At 44.9% G+C, this 18,658-nt stretch overlaps 1 protein-coding gene across 1 annotated transcript in view; it reads left to right on the forward strand.

Annotated features, from left to right (window-relative positions):
* The first annotated feature begins 607 nt into the window (after positions 1-607).
* The window catches only part of BCR (BCR activator of RhoGEF and GTPase), a 51,985-nt gene continuing 33,934 nt past the window's right edge, over positions 608-18,658 (forward strand). The window contains exon 1 of the mRNA XM_075831769.1: positions 608-2,142. Coding sequence (XP_075687884.1) covers positions 1,173-2,142 — 970 coding nt within the window. The 5' untranslated portion in view covers positions 608-1,172. The remainder of the gene's footprint in view (positions 2,143-18,658) is intronic.

Genomic DNA, 18,658 nt, shown 5'->3' on the forward strand with positions numbered 1-18,658 from the left:
AACAGAGCCTAAAACAGCTCAAACTATAAACTCGAGATGTAGCTGCATCCGGTTGCTTTTCTATAGGTCGGGGCACCAACTGTGGGATCGGGAGTGCTAGGATATCAGGACCAGTGTCACCTACTTCAGGACTGACAAGTGACAACGTAAAACTGCCTGTACTATATGGAAGTTTAGCCATAATCAACGGAATTTTCTCGAAGGAAATTATCCTGAACTGCTTCTATAGAAAAGTGCACTGCAAGTACCTTATGTAGAAAAAAACAGGGTAAAAACATGACATGAACACCACAATAACGTGACAGACTGCACTATATGGCTTGAAAAGCAAAGTGCGAAATGTCATTCACTTTAATATGGAAGCAGCGCTTTTTCCATAGCGATAAAACGTTGTGCGAAAAGCTGCTCAAAAAACGCAAACTGTGTACAAGGCCTAGATGTCCGTCTATGACCAGCTGGGAGACGTGAACATATGAGACTACAGAGCGAAATAATAATAATAATAATATGAATGCGGCCTCATTCAGTCACACAGTATCCGGCCGGCTTCCGCCATAGTGTGTGGTACTAGAATTCCTGAGAGAAATCAATGCCGCTCCACACACATCCCCGGCCTCCTCACTGACATGTAACGTTACACACGCCGGCTGACACGGGGGGAGGAGCCACGCTGTACCCGCCCCCAGCACACACATACACACGGACTGACACAATAGAGAGGCCGAGGATAACACAAGAGGGTCGTAAGGATACGGAATTTGGAGCGCAGAGACGCCCTGGAGACAGTGTCGTATCACCCGAGAGGTCCGGGCAACTGACCGGTAACACAACAGCCACGTAAGACTGCAAGAGTCCTGGTAAGAGAGACCGTTGTGTAGCCGGGACACTAATAACATGGATACACGTACACTGCCTCTATTAAATGAGCCAGGAATACAGTGACATTCGGTTACATAGACACCTGAGCAAGAACAGAGCAGCCGGGTCCTAGATGTCAGACATCTGGATATAGACCCCCAGTTGACTTGCTGTATTAGGCAACCTGGATCTAAACCTCTAGGTGCCCCACACACTGGTCACTCCATACTGGTTTTGCTGGAGACAGATTGGTGATGCTAAAAGCCCCATGCTGAGTTTCTTTGGCAAAGTGTCCCCCAGGGGCCCAGGACAGGATGTTGGAGCCGGCAGGGTTCGCCGAGGCGTGGCGTGCACAGTTCCCCGACGCGGAGCCGCCACACATGGAGGTGCGCACAGTGCGGGACATGGAGCAGGAGCTGGAGAGATGCCAAGTGTCTGTACGTAGGTTGGAGCGGGAGCTGAACAGGGAGAGGTTCCGTATGATCTACTTGCAGACCCTGCTGGCCAAAGAAAGACGAGGTTATGACAGACAACGCTGGGGATTTGAGCAAAGGGATCCACCAGGTGGTGGTGAGGAGAGACCTGTAGGTCCTGGTCGAGAAGAGCGGGCCCTGGGTCCAGGAAGGGAGCAGAAGAGTCCAGAGGAAAAGATTCGAGGTCCAGGTCGGAGGGAGCCACCTGTCGGAGCCCCTGATCTGTCTCCAGGGGATATGCTTAGGGGCCCGCGCCGCCTGCTAAGTTTAACAGAAAGGGATGCACCAGAACCCCGTTCGGATAGACTTCGCAGGGCAGCCTCTCAGCCTGAAGGGAATCCAAGACCTCCACAGCCTGCAGAAACTCGTCGTGGACGCTCTTCAGACAGCAGTTGTGGTTGGGATGGCGAGTATGACGAAACCGAGTTGAATCCACGCTTCATTAGGGATAATGCATTACCTGGCCCTGGAAGTCACTGGGGTGGACCATGGCCTCGGCGCTCTGTTTCACCACAGAGCTTTGAGGATCTAGGGGGAGGATATACACCTGACTGCAGCTCCAATGAGAACTTGACTTCCAGTGAGGAGGAGTTGTCTTCTGGACCCTCAGGAAGGGTGTCACCACGGGGTCCCTGGGGTCGATCCCCTCCCTCTCCTGGCAGTGCCAGCCCTCCCACACCCCAGGTACCTGCCCGCCACTGCCAGCTGAGGGTATCTGAAGCCGCAATTGTTGGTGTGAGACGTAGTGGACAGATCTGGCCAAGTTGCATAGAGCCGACTGGAAGAGATGGAGGATACCATGGAGATGGTGGTGAGAATATTCTGTTTCATACCTTTTCCATATTCTCTGAAACATTCCAACATCATTCAACTTCATTGTTTACTCTCTTCCTTTACTGAACTAACTTGATGTGATATTGATCTATCTATCTCATACCTTCCAACTTTGAAGTATCGCAAAGAGGGACAACCGTTGCGCGCGGCAACTTTTTTGTTTTAAGCCACACCTCTAGCCCTGCCCAATCCCTGCCCATACACACCCGGTAAAGCCCACACAGTAACATTCTCCCATAGTGCCTCCCCAATAGTATAATGCCCCCATAGAACCACCCACACGTTATAATTCACCTAATGCTGCCCCCACACAGTATAATACCCCATAATTCCACCTACACAGTAAAATGCCAAATAGCTGCCCCCATGCAGTAAGATGCCCCCATGCAATATGTCTCCTTAGCTGCCCCATACAGTATAATGCCCCCTTAGCTGCCACCATACAGCATAATTCCCCATGGCTGCCCCCATACAGTATAATGTGGCCTTAGATGCCCCCATACAGTATAATGCCCCCTTAGCTGCTCCTAGTCCCAGTGCCCACATATAGTCCCAGAGCCCACATAGCGCCACAGTTTCCCCTGTAGATTGCTCCGTTGGGGCTGCTTCTAGGAGCGGAATCCCCAGTTAGAGCATCGTCCACGATGTGGCCAGGGAAGAGCCACTGACGTCACTGTCCATATATGGACAGTGATGTTAGGGGCTTTGAGGTGCAAGAATCCCCGAACGTAGCGTCGGCAACGTTCCGGCAAGGCATTCCCTTGCTCCTCAAGGAGCCACTGGCATCAATGTCCATATATTGGCAGTGACGTCAAGGGCTTTCCCGGGCTCAGCGCTTAAAGTAGCGCTATGCCCGGGGGGGGGGGGGGGGTCCTCGATGAGTGGAAAGTGAGTGCTGAAGCAGGGAGCTGACGGTTCCTTGCTTCAGCATTGGATTCAACTGTATCTGCACCCTGAGGACGCAGATGCAGTTGACACCGGGACATACTACCAGCCACCTAGGACAGCGGAACACCGCCCGGAATCCAGGACTGTCCCGCTGAATCCGGGATGGTTGGAAGGTATGCTCTTTCTTATCTCAAATTCACCACAAATACTTATTTTGTAGGTTGATGTTAACATTAGTGAGCAAGACAGAAGAAATGAACTAATCCATATTTGTTCCCTATGAAACCAATCACTGTCAACCACACAGCTCTCCCCCTGTCAACCCTCTCACTGTACAGCTGGAGTGAGCTTTATGGCTACAGACATGCATTCAAGGGATAAAATCCAGCACATTTTCACTTTCATAAAGCATATGCCTTATACATGTACATCAGTGTCCTGAAACTTGTAACTCTCCAGCTGCTGTGAAACTAAAAGTGGCAGCATGCCATGAAAGAGGGGATGGATTGCTAGGACTTGTACTTTCGCAACAGCTAGGGTGGCAAGGTTTGCTGCCCCTCTCAGCAGTAATTGATGGCTGCCAAGTAATTGTTTGCTGGCAGTGTGCTCCCTTCATGAATACAGAGGACTTATAACTGAGGCCGCTAGCTAATACTAGTCAATCGGCACTGTGTGTGTGTGTGTGTGTGTGTGTGTGTGTGTGTGTGTGTGTGTGTGTGTTTTTTTTTTTATAGATCCACGTTCTCTTTTTCATTCCATTAAAAAAATAAAAAAAAATTTGTCTGAAATGTTGTCAACAATGAAAAGTCAGATGTCAGCTGGTAAATAGGGCTGCATATTCTGATCATCTATGTTTAAGTATACATATATTTAGATATTGTGACCGTACAAGAGTATGCATCCTACAATCCATCCTCTATTTCTAAGTAAGGGGGAAGAAATTGAAGGCGTATGCTGGCTAAATGTTACCAGGTTCAGCAGATGGACATATAATATGATTATGTGTATCGGTTAATTATTTCGGTAGGATTCTTGATGAACTAACAACTCCAGTCAGAAATCCTCCATGAGAATAGACACGCTGATGTTGGGAAACACCTGAGCTGGAAAGGTTTTCAGTTTCGTCAGTTTGACTGGATACTACAGCAACGCTGCTGACATCACTTTCTGTTCCCCAAAGCATTACTTGTTCCATTTTACCAAGTGCAGAACTTCCAGGTTAACCCATGTAAAAGATATGGCTCTTCTCCCTCACTATTTTACAATACTTGAATACCATTATTTTAGCTGCTTTCGTCCATGCTGAATGAATAGAAACCCTAAAAGGAGCGGTTTTCGATCCTCGCTCCCAGGGTGCATGTGGGCTGTCACGTGACCGGTATAGATGGGCCTTTCCCATGTCTACTAATGCGAGTAGGCACTGAGGACATGGGGTTGAGACTATGGGAGCAAAATACAGACAAAATAAAGACAGGCAGAGTTGAAAGGGAAGAATGTGTAAAATTGTTTACAATTTGGGTGACTGGGGGACACGACATCCCTCCATAGCGTCTACAATTCTGCCTATAGTTGCATCTTTCTGTCCCACTTGACAGAACAGCAACTCTGAAGAGGAACATTTATGGGCTTTGGCTTAAAAAAACGGAGCCAGAAACCGCACTAAAACCGTATGTGTGATCCTGGCCTAAAAATGGACAAATGGATTTGTGTTAAAGTAGGAAATATTCCTCTAATAGAATGGCGCCCTTTGGAGAATTCTTTTAATGTTTTGACATTAATTTGTCCAAGGTGTAAATTAATTTGTGCATATGCATTTTTCCGGATAATTACGGTTATCCTTATTTAACCCAGAGAGAACATGAGGTCCTGGGAAACAAACCCCCTCCAATTATCATTCATTTACATAAGGTAAACTAGATGGTTGCAAATTTACTGTAATCTTGAAGCAGTTTAATGGTGTTCGTATGTTCGATTTGCAGGCACAAATAAGCTTCTGAAAGGAGAACTCCATTAAATATAAAATAATATATTTGTCCCAGGGTGTGAATGATTGGTCCGTTCCCTTGTAGCCTTCCTTATCTTGGAGAGAGTCAGCAAACACCGATTTAGAATTCACAACCAGGCAGGTAAATCATTTCAGTTGGCTCCAGGGGACATTTACTGTAATTAAAGGGGTTATCCAGTGACCTAAAATTGATGGCCTAGGCCATCAATATCTGATCGGTGGGGTCTCGACTTGGCACCCCTGCCGATGAGCTGTTTGAAGGGGCCATGGCAAGCGCTGCTTCCCCTTCATTGTGTACACAGCTTGGTACTGCACAACGCTGTCACATTTTTAGCGGTGGTGCACAGTATTACAGCTTCCTCGCTTTCGTTTGAGGGGCCCCTTCAAGCAGCCGATCGGCAGGGGTGCTGAGAGTCAGGCCCCACCGATCAGATATTGATAGCCTATCCTGAGGATAGGCCATCAATTTTATGTCACTGGTTGACCGCTTTAAAGTATATTAGCAAAGTACTCTCCTTTTATATGTCTGTTTTAATAAATGCTTCTCCATGAAAAAACCCTGGAGCATCTTTTCGTAAAACTCTGCACTGTACCATTCCTCTGTTATTCCTCCTGAAAATGTATGAATACATTGTACAACTGGGCGTTACCATTCCACTTGTCAAAGGGGTGTGTCCCTGCAGTGTGACACTGAGCACTGATTGGACAGTGGCAGACTGTGTAGGGACACCCTCCCCAACTGGTAACACCCAGTTGTCAATTTATTTACACATATCTAAGAGGAATAACAGTAACAGCACATTGCAGCATTCTAAGAAAAGATACTCTGTAATTGTTATATTTTGTGGAGCTGACCGGTCCTCAATCATTTTTCCTAGTCATACAATCATGGTAGAACTAACCGTTTCGCTTTGCATGTATTCCGAACCCCTAGACCATCTGTGTGCCACCATGCATCTTTGAGCGTTACTTCTAGGGAAAGTAAATCCGCGACATGTGCAGGTACAGTATGGGCCAGTATGTGTACAGTTTGGTCGTACAATATGACACTCGAATAGAAATATGTGCATGAAGCCTTATCGCTCAAGCACGTGGCAAAGCTTTGTCCACGATTCCTGTGCAGTGGCACACGGAGTTCCTATGGGTCCATATTATGGACCTTTATGCACTCCGTATTCTCGCCTAGAAAGCAATCTTCTAGGGGAGATTTCCTGCATAATGACCTCAAATTAAGCAAAATATCTGTGTCTATATATAGAATCAGAAGCACACTGAGGTATAGTGTGGGCAAATGGCAGACTATGGACGCCGTTTAATGGATTTGTACAACACCGATCTGTAAGGTTTTCCTACAACTTAAAACATATAGGTCTATTCACTAATGAATTGGTGACACAACACTGCTGATGCGGGTTCTATTTTGTCAGCCATAAGATATGATGAGCCTCTATTGTACACGCTGCTTTTCTTCAGGTTTTGTAATTATTTTTTATTTGAGCCTCTGCTTCTAAATAAGATTCATTTATTCTAGGGCAATATGGAGGAATAGTCTCCTCTTGTACACTCGTCTGTTCAGCAGGGCCGTTTTTATAGCTCACGCTGTGCTAGACGCATACAACCCTAAATGCCCATTTATGCTGGCTAATTATTGTCATGACTTGATCATTTTTGGGCGATCATGACGGTCATTGGCCAATGTTAATGGAGAAGATCAGCGATAAACATTAAAGCTAGATCATTGATCTTTATCGAATATGCTGTTGTAAAATCATTATTGGAGGCCTGATCTGTAAATGTAAACACCATACCGTTCCTAAATAATATCATCATACAGTAACTTAATAAAACCATCATGCACTGACTCGGTAATACCACCACACAGTGACAGAATAATAACACCATACACTGACTGAATAATACTATACTGTGAATCAATAATACCACCACAAAGAGACAGAATAATATCGCCATACACTGACTGAATAATACTATACTGTGAATCAATAATACCACCACAAAGAGACAGAATAATATCGCCATACACTGACTGAATAAACACACTATACAACCAGTAACCCACCATAAATAGCCCGATTCAGCTAGTGCCTCCAAATATAACCCATAGTAAATAGTGCCTTACAGTGATCCATAATAAATAGCGCCATAAACATCATCTTTTTAATGTTTATTAATGACCTTGTAGAGGGTTTATAGAGCATAATTTCAATATTTGCAGATATTAAGCTCTGCAAAGTTATAAACACAGAGTAGGATAATATAATATTACAGAGGGATTTAGGAATGCTGGAGACATGTGTAGAGAAATGGCAAATTAAGTTTGATGTGGCTAAACGTAAGGTTATTTACTTGGGCCAAGGAAACAAATTCTATAATTATATACTGTAAAACTGCTACTGAAAAGAACTTGGGGATATTGGTGGACTGTACACTTAAGCATCCAGTGCCAGACAGCTGCTGCCAAGGCAAATAAAAAAGATGCACATGACAAGAACATAGTTTGCCTCTATACAAATCACTAGTCGGATCACACATGGAATATTGTTAACAATTTTGGGCACCTGTGTATAAGAAGGACATGGCTGAACTAGCAACCAAGGTAATTAAGGGAATTCCTGTAATGATGTCAATGGGGAAAACTCTACGTCTAGGAAAGCTTTCACCATAGTCAGGGATTCTTTACTGTAAGAGCAGTGAGACTATAGAACTCTCTGCCACATGATGTTGTGATGGTTAGTTAATTGAGCAAGTTCAAGGAGGACTTGGATGCCTTTCATGAAAAATATAATCTTACAAGATTCTGGGACGTTGATCCAGGGAGTTATTCTGATTGCCATATTTGAAGTCGGGAGGAATTTTTCCTTTAATGAGTCAATTGAAATCTGCCTCAAGGGTTTTTGCCTTCCTCTGGATCAACATGGTAGTATTATAGGTTGAAATGAATGGATCTGTGCCTTTTCAACCTAATACACTAAGTAACATCGTGACCCCTCCAAAGTGCCCCATAGTTAATAGCTCCATACAGATTGGGTTACCCCAAAAATACCACAGTCCGGGTGCAGCAATGCATAGTGCCGCATAGGTTGCTGGCCAAAAGAAGCCAGCATCCTATCTAGTGAGTGGCATAGCAGGGAGCAAACCGTTCCCTTGCACTGACAACTTTTAAGATCGAGCTTCTGCTGGCGGAAATCGCTGTATCTAGGTGGGGGGGGGGCACCATTTAAAAAATGTGTAATATATATATTTTTTATTTTAGTATAGGGCTCACTCCACTATAGGCACTGAAACTCCAGTACCTAGGGTAAAATATTTGCCTGTTCACTTTAACACTTGGGAAACCTGGTTTTCCAGAGATAATGTAGTGCTCATGGAGTGCTCTTGACTATGTCTACATTGCAGTGTCCTCTATGAAAGTTTTATCATTCTTTTCATCTATAATTAGCTTATATGTTCATGGTTTTACATATAATTTTTACTTTTATATAGATGACTAGTACTTTTATAGATGGCCCTTAACACTAAAAATATCTAAGGGCCCATTCACACGTCAATCTCGTCTGTGTGCTGTGCGTTGAAACCGATCAGCAAGTTACCTCTTAGGCGGGATTCACACGACAGGGTTTCCCGGCCGGGTGCCGGCCGTTCATAAATCGGCCGGCACCCGGCTGCATTAGGAATAATAGACCCCCTAATGGGGCTATTCACACGACCGATTTTTTGACGGCCGGGAAAACCGGCCGTCAAAAAATAGGACATGCTCTATTTTCGGCCGGGTGCCCGGCCGCCCGGCTCCCATAGAAGTCTATGGGGCCGGGTAATACCCGGCCATCACCGGAATGTGTCCCGAGTGATGGCCGGGTCTACCGTCGCTCGCGCACTCTCTCTCCTCCTCAGAGTGCATGTGAGGAGGAGGAGGAGGGTCTTTTATTGCTCGCTGTAGGAGTCGGAATCCCCAATCCCCGGCCGGGGATTGGGGATTCCGCTACAGGAGAAGTGCGTGACTACACTGTCCAGATATGGACACAGCAAAGTCACTCACTTCTGCAGCGGAATCCCCGACTCTATGGCCGGGGATGCCGCTAAAGGAGAAGTGCATGACTACACTGTCCATATATGGACACAGCAAAGTCACGTACTTCTGCAGCGGAATCCCCGACTCTATGGCCGGGGATTCCGCTACAGGAGAAGTCAGTGACTACACTGGCCATATATGGACATTGAAGTCAGTGACTTCTCCTGGAAGGGGGGGGGGATGGGTGCAACCTACAGGGGGCTGTGTGGGATCACCTACAGGGGACTTGGTGGCATCACCTACAGGGGGCTGGTGGGTGGCATCACCTACAGGGGGCTGGTGGGTGGCATCACCTGCAGGGTGGCATCTCCTACAGGGGGCTGGGTGGCATTACCTACAGGGAGCTGGGTGGCATTACCTACAGGGGACAGGGTGGCATCGCCTACAGGGGACAGGGTGGCATCGCCTACAGGGGGCTGTGTGGCATCACCAACAGGGGGCTGTGTGGCATCACCAACAGGGGGCTGTGTGGCATCACCAACAGGGGGCTGTGTGGCATCACCAACAGGGGGCTGTGTGGCATCACCTACAGGGGGCTGTGTGGCATCACCTACAGGGGGCTGTGTGGCATTACCTACAGGGGGCTGTGTGGCATCACCAACAGGGGGCTGTGTGGCATCACCAACAGGGGGCTGTGTGGCATCACCAACAGGGGGCTGGGTGGCATTACCTACCAGGGGGGCTGTGGCATTATCTACAAAGGGCTGTGTGTGGCAACAAATTTAAATGAAATTCATCCGATTTTAAAACGGACAGGGAAAAAAACGGATGCAAATCGGGTCCAAATCGGCCGGTAAAAACGGCAACTCGGCCCGGAACGGAATCGGAACGGATGCAAATCGGATGCAAACCGGCCGGGAAAATCGGCCAAAAACGGTCGATTTTCCCGGCCGACACTCGGACCCTGTCGTGTGAATGAGGCCTTACCCTACGGATAGGGGGTAACTTTTTGTAGCTGGAATACCCCTTTACTTTATTTTTACTTTTTGATTTTTAAACTTTATTGTTTAGATTAAAAAAAATACACACCCATTTTTTATGATACACTATAAAATAAGTCTCAATACATAAAATATACACACATTCGGTATTGTCGCGACCCTAATAACCTGCACACCAAATTTATAGCGTCATTTATGATGTGTACAGTATAAAAAAAAATAAATAAAAACAACTTTCTTTCACTTTTTAATGTGAGACATGAGTTATGAATTTTATACCTCCATGTGCCTCATTAATAGTAATTAACCCCATCATGTACCTCACACATGATAATTGAACAAATCTCATCCACGCGCTGCGTAAATAACCCACTGAAAAACCGTTCATAAGTTGACCTGCGGTGCGTTTTGTTTATCCGCAGCATGTCCATTTATGTTGTGGAATCGCTGGTTCTCTGTTGCAGGTTTTCCCTATTAAAGAGGCTCTGTCACCAGATTTTGCAACCCCTATCTGCTATTGCAGCAGATAGGCGCTGCAATGTAGATTACAGTAACGTTTTTATTTTTTTTAAAAAGGGGCATTTTTGGCCAAGTTATGACCATTTATGTAAATGAGGCTTGCAAAAGTCCAAGTGGGCGTGTTTACAGTAAAAGTCCAAGTGGGCGTGTATTATGTGCGTACATCGGGGCGTTTTTACTACTTTTACTAGCTGGGCGTTCTGACGAGAAGTATCATCCACTTCTCTTCAGAACGCCCAGCTTCTGGCAGATCACGCTGTGACGTCACTTCCCCAGGTCCTGCATCGTGTCAGACGAGCGAGGACACATCGGCACCAGAGGCTACAGTTGATTCTGCAGCAGCATCAGCATTTGCAGGTAAGTAGCTACATCGACTTACCTGCTAACGCCGATGCTGCTGCAGAATCAACTGAAGCCTCTGGTGCCGATGTGTCCTCGCTCGTCTGACACGATGCAGGACCTGTGAGTGACGTCACAGCGTGATCTCTGGAGAACACGGCTGTGTCTGCACTGCCAGAAGCTGGGCGTTCTGAAGAGAAGTGGATGTTACTTCTCGTCAGAACGCCCAGCTAGTAAAAGTAGTAAACACGCCCCGATGTACGCACATAATACACGCCCAGTTGTACTTTTACTTTAAACACGCCCACTTGGACTTTTGCAAGCCTCATTTGCATAAATACAAAAATGGTCATAACTTGGCCAAAAATGCTCGTTGTTTAAAAATAAAAACGTTACTGTAATCTACATTGCAGCGCCGATCTGCTGCAATAGCAGATAGGGGTTGCAAAATCTGGTGACAGAGCCTCGTTAAATTCAATGGGGAGGTAAAACCCGCAACAATTAGCACATGTTGAGATTTTTGTGGCGGAAAAGCTGCGTTATCGGGGGCGTCAGCCCTAAAAGTGCCTAGGGCAGCACAAACTCTAAATACGGCCCTGTATGTGCCCTAAATGGAGCGTTTTAGGAAAGGTGTAGCAGTATGTACTTTGAATCAAAGTGTGCCATTGTTTGCCTTGAGCGCCTGTGTGTAAATTCTTTGTGCCGGTTTTGCTGACAAGGCTGCTGGTTTTGTAAGGCCGTAAAGCGATCATTATCTCCTATTCCTCCAGTGTTTTGGAGTGAGGTTTATGTATGTTTATGGTCCAAGCTGTTTACTTCCATTCATTGTCTCTCTTGCTTGTTGCATTTTAATGGGCAGGATACATTGAGAAGATGGTGAAGGGGAAAGATGGGCAGATGTTAATCAGGCGTATCTTGTGCAGACCATCTGTCTCTGCACAGCGGCCGCTACTCTTAGCTAAGAACAATAGCCTTGTTGCATGGAGCACCTGCTAATCCCAAAGCACTCTGAACCCACTAGGGCAAACCCCGGGCGCTCTTTTATTTCCCTGTCTCTTGTACAGTTTTATCTTGAAATACTGACATTGCTTCACTTTCCAAATCCTGTGTTCTCCGCTGTGCCTTGGGTATGATTATCTAGGGCATCTCTAAGAGGATGATGCTTTTATAACTGGGAAGAGGTAGTGGATGTGGTGGGGGAATACATGATGGAAGGGAAGAAAGAGGTCATGTGACATTGAAAAACGGACACCGATAAAGGGAGGTCATGTGACTTGGGACTTCTCAACGGCGAGATATTTACAGCCTAATCCCATTGTGTCCACTCAACCTTATCAGGCTTTGAGCACCTCCAGCTCGGCTAATAGCCAGCTAGTTAAAGCTTCTTTGTGTTTTGTCTAGTTTAAACCACATCGCTCTGACTTTTTTTCTCCTGGTTTTTGGAAAAGCATTGGGAAAATGGACCCTGCCCCCACAGTAGGAATATTGGCTGCGTAAGCTAGAAATTTTCCGAGCAGCAGCGTGAATATTTTATATGTAGCTATACCCAAGCTGACCTTCTGAGGCTTTTAGGCTATTGTCCCGGGGTGAGTAGAGGAGTGATTTCTTATGACTCCTCTGGATCCTGTAGGTAATGGCCGTAATGCATTTGCTGATCATGTGTTTGTCCGGAAACAAGGTGTGATCACTTAGTAGTTGAAAGCGTGGGAATGAAACCGATATGTGATATGAACTCCATGTGAACAGGCTAGAAATGAGCTCAAGAAATTTTTTCCCGAAAGTCCCCCAAATTAGAATTCTGTTCTTTATATAGTGCTGACGTAGCTCAGCCCTGCTCAGATTATAAATCTTTATTATTGAGTTGTCCTTTTCTGTCAGGACTTTTTTCTGCCATACACCGGGCGTAGTGATAGGATATGCAGTAATTGTTTGTTTAGGGTTGAACCCCCCCCCAACCGTTGTAGGGGATTGTGTGTCTCCCAATTACAGAGGAGGGGTGACTGTACATGTGCACTCTCCATTATACTCTGTGGGAGATATGGAAGCTGAGGGGTGAGCTTGGAGGACACGAGAACCGCATAGTTTGGACTGGAACTCACACGGTTACCTGTTTCTGGGAAAGCTGACTGACAACCAATATGGCTGCTATAACGGCTCTCACCCAGGTTTACCATTCTGCCTATTTATGCTGTTATACATCCTCACTCCCATGTTGATGCATAAAGATTTGCCGTCGGGTGGCCATTTCTGTGGAGCTGTAATGGCGGCCATATTGTTTGTCATCCTGTTTTACCTGAAGCCGATACAACTCCGATATCGTTAAACTGAACTTTTAACAATTTGACAGAAGAGGACTCCTAAAGGACTAGTATTCTGGTAACTTTTATTTTAGGTAGTAACGCTTTGTAAGTCGACATTCTTTGGGTATAGATTGTTTCATATATATATATATATATATATATATATATATATATATAGCCGTTTCCAGCTTGGCATCTGCTAGGACGTATTGCTTTTCCACAAGCATTTTCGTCTGGGGTTGACCAATATCCGCTTTGATACAATTAGAGAGCAAGCCGTACATAGACCACCTGACGGCTCCAGAATATGGCTATACACACAGCTCAGCGAAGACACTAAGGTCTATGTGAATGGAACCGCTCCAGCTGGCATCGAGGTAGCAGGTGCACTGTATCCAAAACAGCGGGTTGTCAAGCCACACGTGTTACACCTGTTGTTCCTGCCAGTAGTCCGCACTGCAATTAGTTACTGATACAATGTGGTCCCTTGGGTGTACAGAGCTCATTGCGGAGTGACCGCTGCTCTGGAGGTTCATGGTAAACATTGGAAAACCCTGTAATACCATGGCCACAAAATGAGATTTGTTATAGAGACGCAACTGTACTAGAATTTGTCATTTGTGGCACTGAAGACTGTTATCCTGCTGGGTGTTACCTGGCATAGCTGACCTATTAGTCAGGATCATGTCGTATGAGTTTCTCACAGCAGCCTTTGGCACACTGTACTGGATCCTGTCGTTGCAGAATATTTTATTTTTTTCTTGTTTGCTTTCCACAGAAACCTTAGTTTGGTTTCGTTTTGAAAGCACAACACATACATGGCTTTTTGTCTTCAGCACTATATGTTCACATTGCTTATTTTCAGGCTGATTTTGGGGCAGAAAAGCCTAATTTTAGGCCCTGTTCAGTTTTTTGGCGCTGATTTTGATGCGGAAATCACGTCGGAATCTGTGCCAAAAAACATCTGAAAACGCCCCCATTAATTACAATGGGAGGCAGAGGCGTGTTTTTGTTTGTGTTTTTTTGTTTTGTTTTTCCAGGGGGGAAAAAAAGTGCCATGCAGTCTTTGACCTCCCATTGAAATCAAAGGGAAGGCAGAAAAAACCAGCGGAAGTAGTTTCCGAGCATTTTATTTTTCACTTTGTTTTTGCCCACGGTCCTTGCATTAGTGTCAATGGTCGCAGGTGAAAAACGCGGCAAAACAGCGAACGCAGGTCAAAATTCCTGAAGGAATTCTGAGGCCGATTTTCTTTCTTCCTGCAAAAACAGGGAAACAGGGTGAACAGGGAAATACACTGTGCCGTTCGCATGAGGCTTATTTTTACGCTGCTAAACAAAAAAACAAAAACGCCTCGTAGAAGAAAAAAAAGCCTCATAAAAAGAAGTAGCATGTCACTTATTGAGGCGTTTTTTGGAGCTGGTTTTCCATTGAAACTATGAAAAACGCCTCAAAAGAAGCTTCATTTTCAGCTTCAAAAATGCCTTGAAATCAGAGACTGTTTTCCCTTGAAAAAAGCTCCGTGATTTTCAGCCACTTCTTTTGGGTGAAGTCACTCGCGGCAGATTTTGTTGCACTCATCTGAATGGAACTTGAAGAAATCTGTGCACCTGCTGCAGAAACCACCACATTCAGCTAAATGGAACTGACTTTCTGCAACAAAATCTGCCACGTGTGACTGCACCCTAGGCCTTGTTCAGACAGTGCAGATTTGATGCAGATTTTGTATGTATTTTTTAATTCAAATCCAGGAATAGGAACCTAAACAGAAGAAATATATAAAGGGAGGCCTTAAAGTATCTTCTCTCCTGGATCCAATTCTGGTATGACTTAAAAAATGCATGCAAATCTATCAAATCTGCACTGTGAACAAGGCCTAAATTTTTAAACCAGTTTGTTCTTTACCTTTGTGCATGGTGTGTAGTATTGGTCCCTTTAGTTAGCCTCATAAACTTTAAGGCCTTATGCACACGACCGCAATGGTTTTGTGGTCCACAAAACCACGGGTCTGTATTGGTCTTTCGGACCGCAAAAAACCTATGTTGTGCATCTATGTGTCGTCAGGACTCGCGGATCCACAACAATTCACCAGTATTGGTGAATCTGCAAATCCAGACTGTAAAATTACTTGTCTGGATTTACGGCCCCCACACGGTTCCATGTAAGCCACGGTAGTGCATGGGGCCATAGAAATGAATGAGTCCACCATTGATCCTCAAAAATGCAGATAAATTGCGGATGCAAAAGCACGGTCGTGTGCATGACGCCTAAAGGTGACTTCTCAGCAGGTTAGGGCTGTGTTTTTATTTGAGGCATATGGAGTACCATACTCTCAAGTGCAGGTATTGAGAATTATGCTCCTTACCAGGTAGGTAGGGATCAAAAATAAAGCTGCATTTACATGTTACTATTTTAAGTCCGCGATGAATGATCTGTGTTTGGCAAAATAGCTTTAAGCACTAAATGGACATTGCCATCATTTTGTTTTGGTACGTACGCCATTTTCGGACATCTGTTGATCACATCGACAATGTAATTTTATAGGGTTTATTAACCATAAACGATAGTGTTATTGATGCTTTTTTTTTGCTTTTACTTTTGCAGTTCTCGGAAACGTATACTGATAATTGATGCTTGTAAACTGCTCATAACTAATAGGTGCGCTGATCCCAGTTACACTCAATCCTGGGTAGCCACTTCCTTGAATGTGTCTGCTGCAGAAGTGCTGCCTGCAAGGGAGGAATCCATATGCTTAATACGAGAGTACAGGGCTCCACTGAAACCTTCTAACGTCCTGAACGCTTTAAGAAATTGCCAGTAAATGTCTTTGTGTTTGTGTTCTATGAATTTGTTGCCATTTCTTAGTTCTGTCTGTTTCTGGTAAAACTTGATAACAACCAATATGGCCACCATTACAGCCTCGTAGAGGTTTTCACCAATCTTTTCTAACATCCCAAATATCAAAAGCCTACTTGTGGCTCTATGTAGGAGCTTGGGATGAATCTGTATGCAGCCAGTCAGACTTCAGGCTGGAGAACTATAATGGTGGCCATCAAGCCTCCCAGAAACAGAAATACCCAAGAAATGGCTAAATAGAATTAGCATCCTGACAGAAAAGGGAATACTCATTGGGACAGAGATACTTCTATTTAGACAGTGTAAACTTAGACCTGGCAGTCAAAAGATGCGTCAAATTTGTCAAAGTGGTTTTCTCTTCCTTCTACCATCTCTTGGTTCGCTTAGTTTATGCCAGTTTTTTGGGACAAATTTGATGCACGTCAGAGGGAAAGGGGCTAGGTTTAGAATGCACTAAGCCATGCCCTTGCAGAGTCTGGCACAAAAAGGGTATAAAATTTGAGACCGAATTCTGGCCCATTTTGAATAGTTCTACTGCCCCAATGTCTATTGCTAGGGCTACACGGAGGCTTTTGTAGCATGACAGCTGTAGTCTATAGCCATACATTGAGCAATTTATCAGACTGTGATGACCTTTCTTCCTTTTTTTTAATCGCATGCAGCGAGACTTTTCGTGATACATTTCAAAATTGCAGACAGTCTGTGTATAACCCCAGTGTTACGAGGGGAATGTCTTAGGCCCCATGCACACGACCGTGTTTTTGCGTCCGCAATTCCCCCGCAAATCCACGGGAGAATTGCGGACCCATTCATTTCTATGGGCCCATACACACTATCCGTGTTTTCACGGGTCTCCGCATGTCCGCAAATCCGTGCCGCAGAAACTCAGGACATGTCTTATTACGGCCCGCAAATTCGGATTTTTGCGGATTTGCGGAAGTGTTGCTAGGCGACGACCGGGAATGAGTTCTGTCGTCATCCTGTTTTACCTAGGCTTTTTTTTTTTCATCCGCATTTTGCGGATTACATACGGATGAACTGCGGATTACATACGGATGAACTGCGGATGACATTTCACGGAACACGGTCCTGGAATTTGCGGACCAGAAAAACACTACGGTCGTGTGCATGAGGCCTTAAAAGCACTGGAAAGATAGATTTTGCTTTATATTCGGAAATAAAATTGGTGATAAAGTAATGTAGCATCTAAATAAGGACCAAACTTTTTCCTTGGATATTATAAGGCTTTTAATAAGAATTAGACAATCTGGAAACACATATTGACCATACAAATGAAGTTTTCCATAAGGGTTCTAAAACCATACAGTGCCGTCGGAAAGTCTTCAGACCCTTTTCGCTTTTTTCACATTTTGTTATGCTGAGGCCTTTTGCTAGAATAAAAAAAAAACTAGCATTTTTACCCATCGTTCTGCACTCCATACCCCATAATGACAAAGTAAAAATAGAATGTTAGAAATTGTTGCAAATTTATTGAAAATTAAAAACTCCAATTTCGCATGGACTTAAATATTCATACCCTTTGCAATGACACGTGAAATTTTAGCTCCGTGGGTCCCCCCTTTTTTTCAAGATCATCTTTGAAATGTTTCTACACATTCTCAAGGACCGTATCCGGAGAGTTGTGGTCAATGATTCCTACTCTGAATGGTCCCCGGTTATAAGTGGTGTACCCCGGGGTTCCATGCTGGGACTACTATTTATTAATGATATAAAGGATGGGATTAATAGCATTATTTCTATTTTTGCAGATGACACCAAGCTATGTAGTATTCAGTCTATGGAAGATGTTCGTAAATTGCAAGCTGATTTGAACACTAAGTGTTTGGGCGTCCACTTGGCAAATGAGGTTTAATGTAGATAAATGTAAAGTTATGCATCTAGGCAGGGGCGTATCTAAAGGCTCATGGGCGCCGATGCAAAGGTTCTTCTTGGGGGGGCCCCCCCCCCCAAAAAAAAAATTCTCATGGCCGATGGCCCGCAGCTTTCAGCTGCATCGCTGGGTCTCCTGAGCAACCGAATGATGCAACACCAGCAGCCAGGGGCGTCCCTAAGGTCTTGAAACGTCAGGGGAAATAGCCCCAATACATATTACCCCCCCCCAAAAAAAAGTGTGTGTGTGTATATAAGAGACGGCATATCTATAGCACTATGACCCTATAGCTATGGATGGGATTAGATACAGGGCTCAGCTCGCTGACATTGCGGCTCCAGCGCTGGACCCAGGAAAGGTAAGATAATAATTGTTTTGCTTTTTTATGTGTTACTAATTATGTTTGTGTGTTTGTATTTTTTTTACAAGTTCGGTTGTTGGACTACGTCGGATTCGAGGACTACTTCAATGATGGCGTTTTTTTTAAATCTCAATAAAATGGTTAATGAGGATTGTGTGTCGGCGATTCACAGTGTGAGAAAATGACCGGAATGAAGGGGAAGTAGCACTCGTACGAGCGCTACACCCCCTTCAAAACAGCTGATTGGTGGAGGTCCCGGGAGTCGGACCCTGACATATCCGCTCCAGCAGACCGTGGTATTAAAC

This window comes from Rhinoderma darwinii, chromosome 1, assembly GCF_050947455.1.
Source record: "Rhinoderma darwinii isolate aRhiDar2 chromosome 1, aRhiDar2.hap1, whole genome shotgun sequence".
In the NCBI taxonomy this organism is placed as follows: Eukaryota; Metazoa; Chordata; class Amphibia; order Anura; family Rhinodermatidae; genus Rhinoderma; species Rhinoderma darwinii.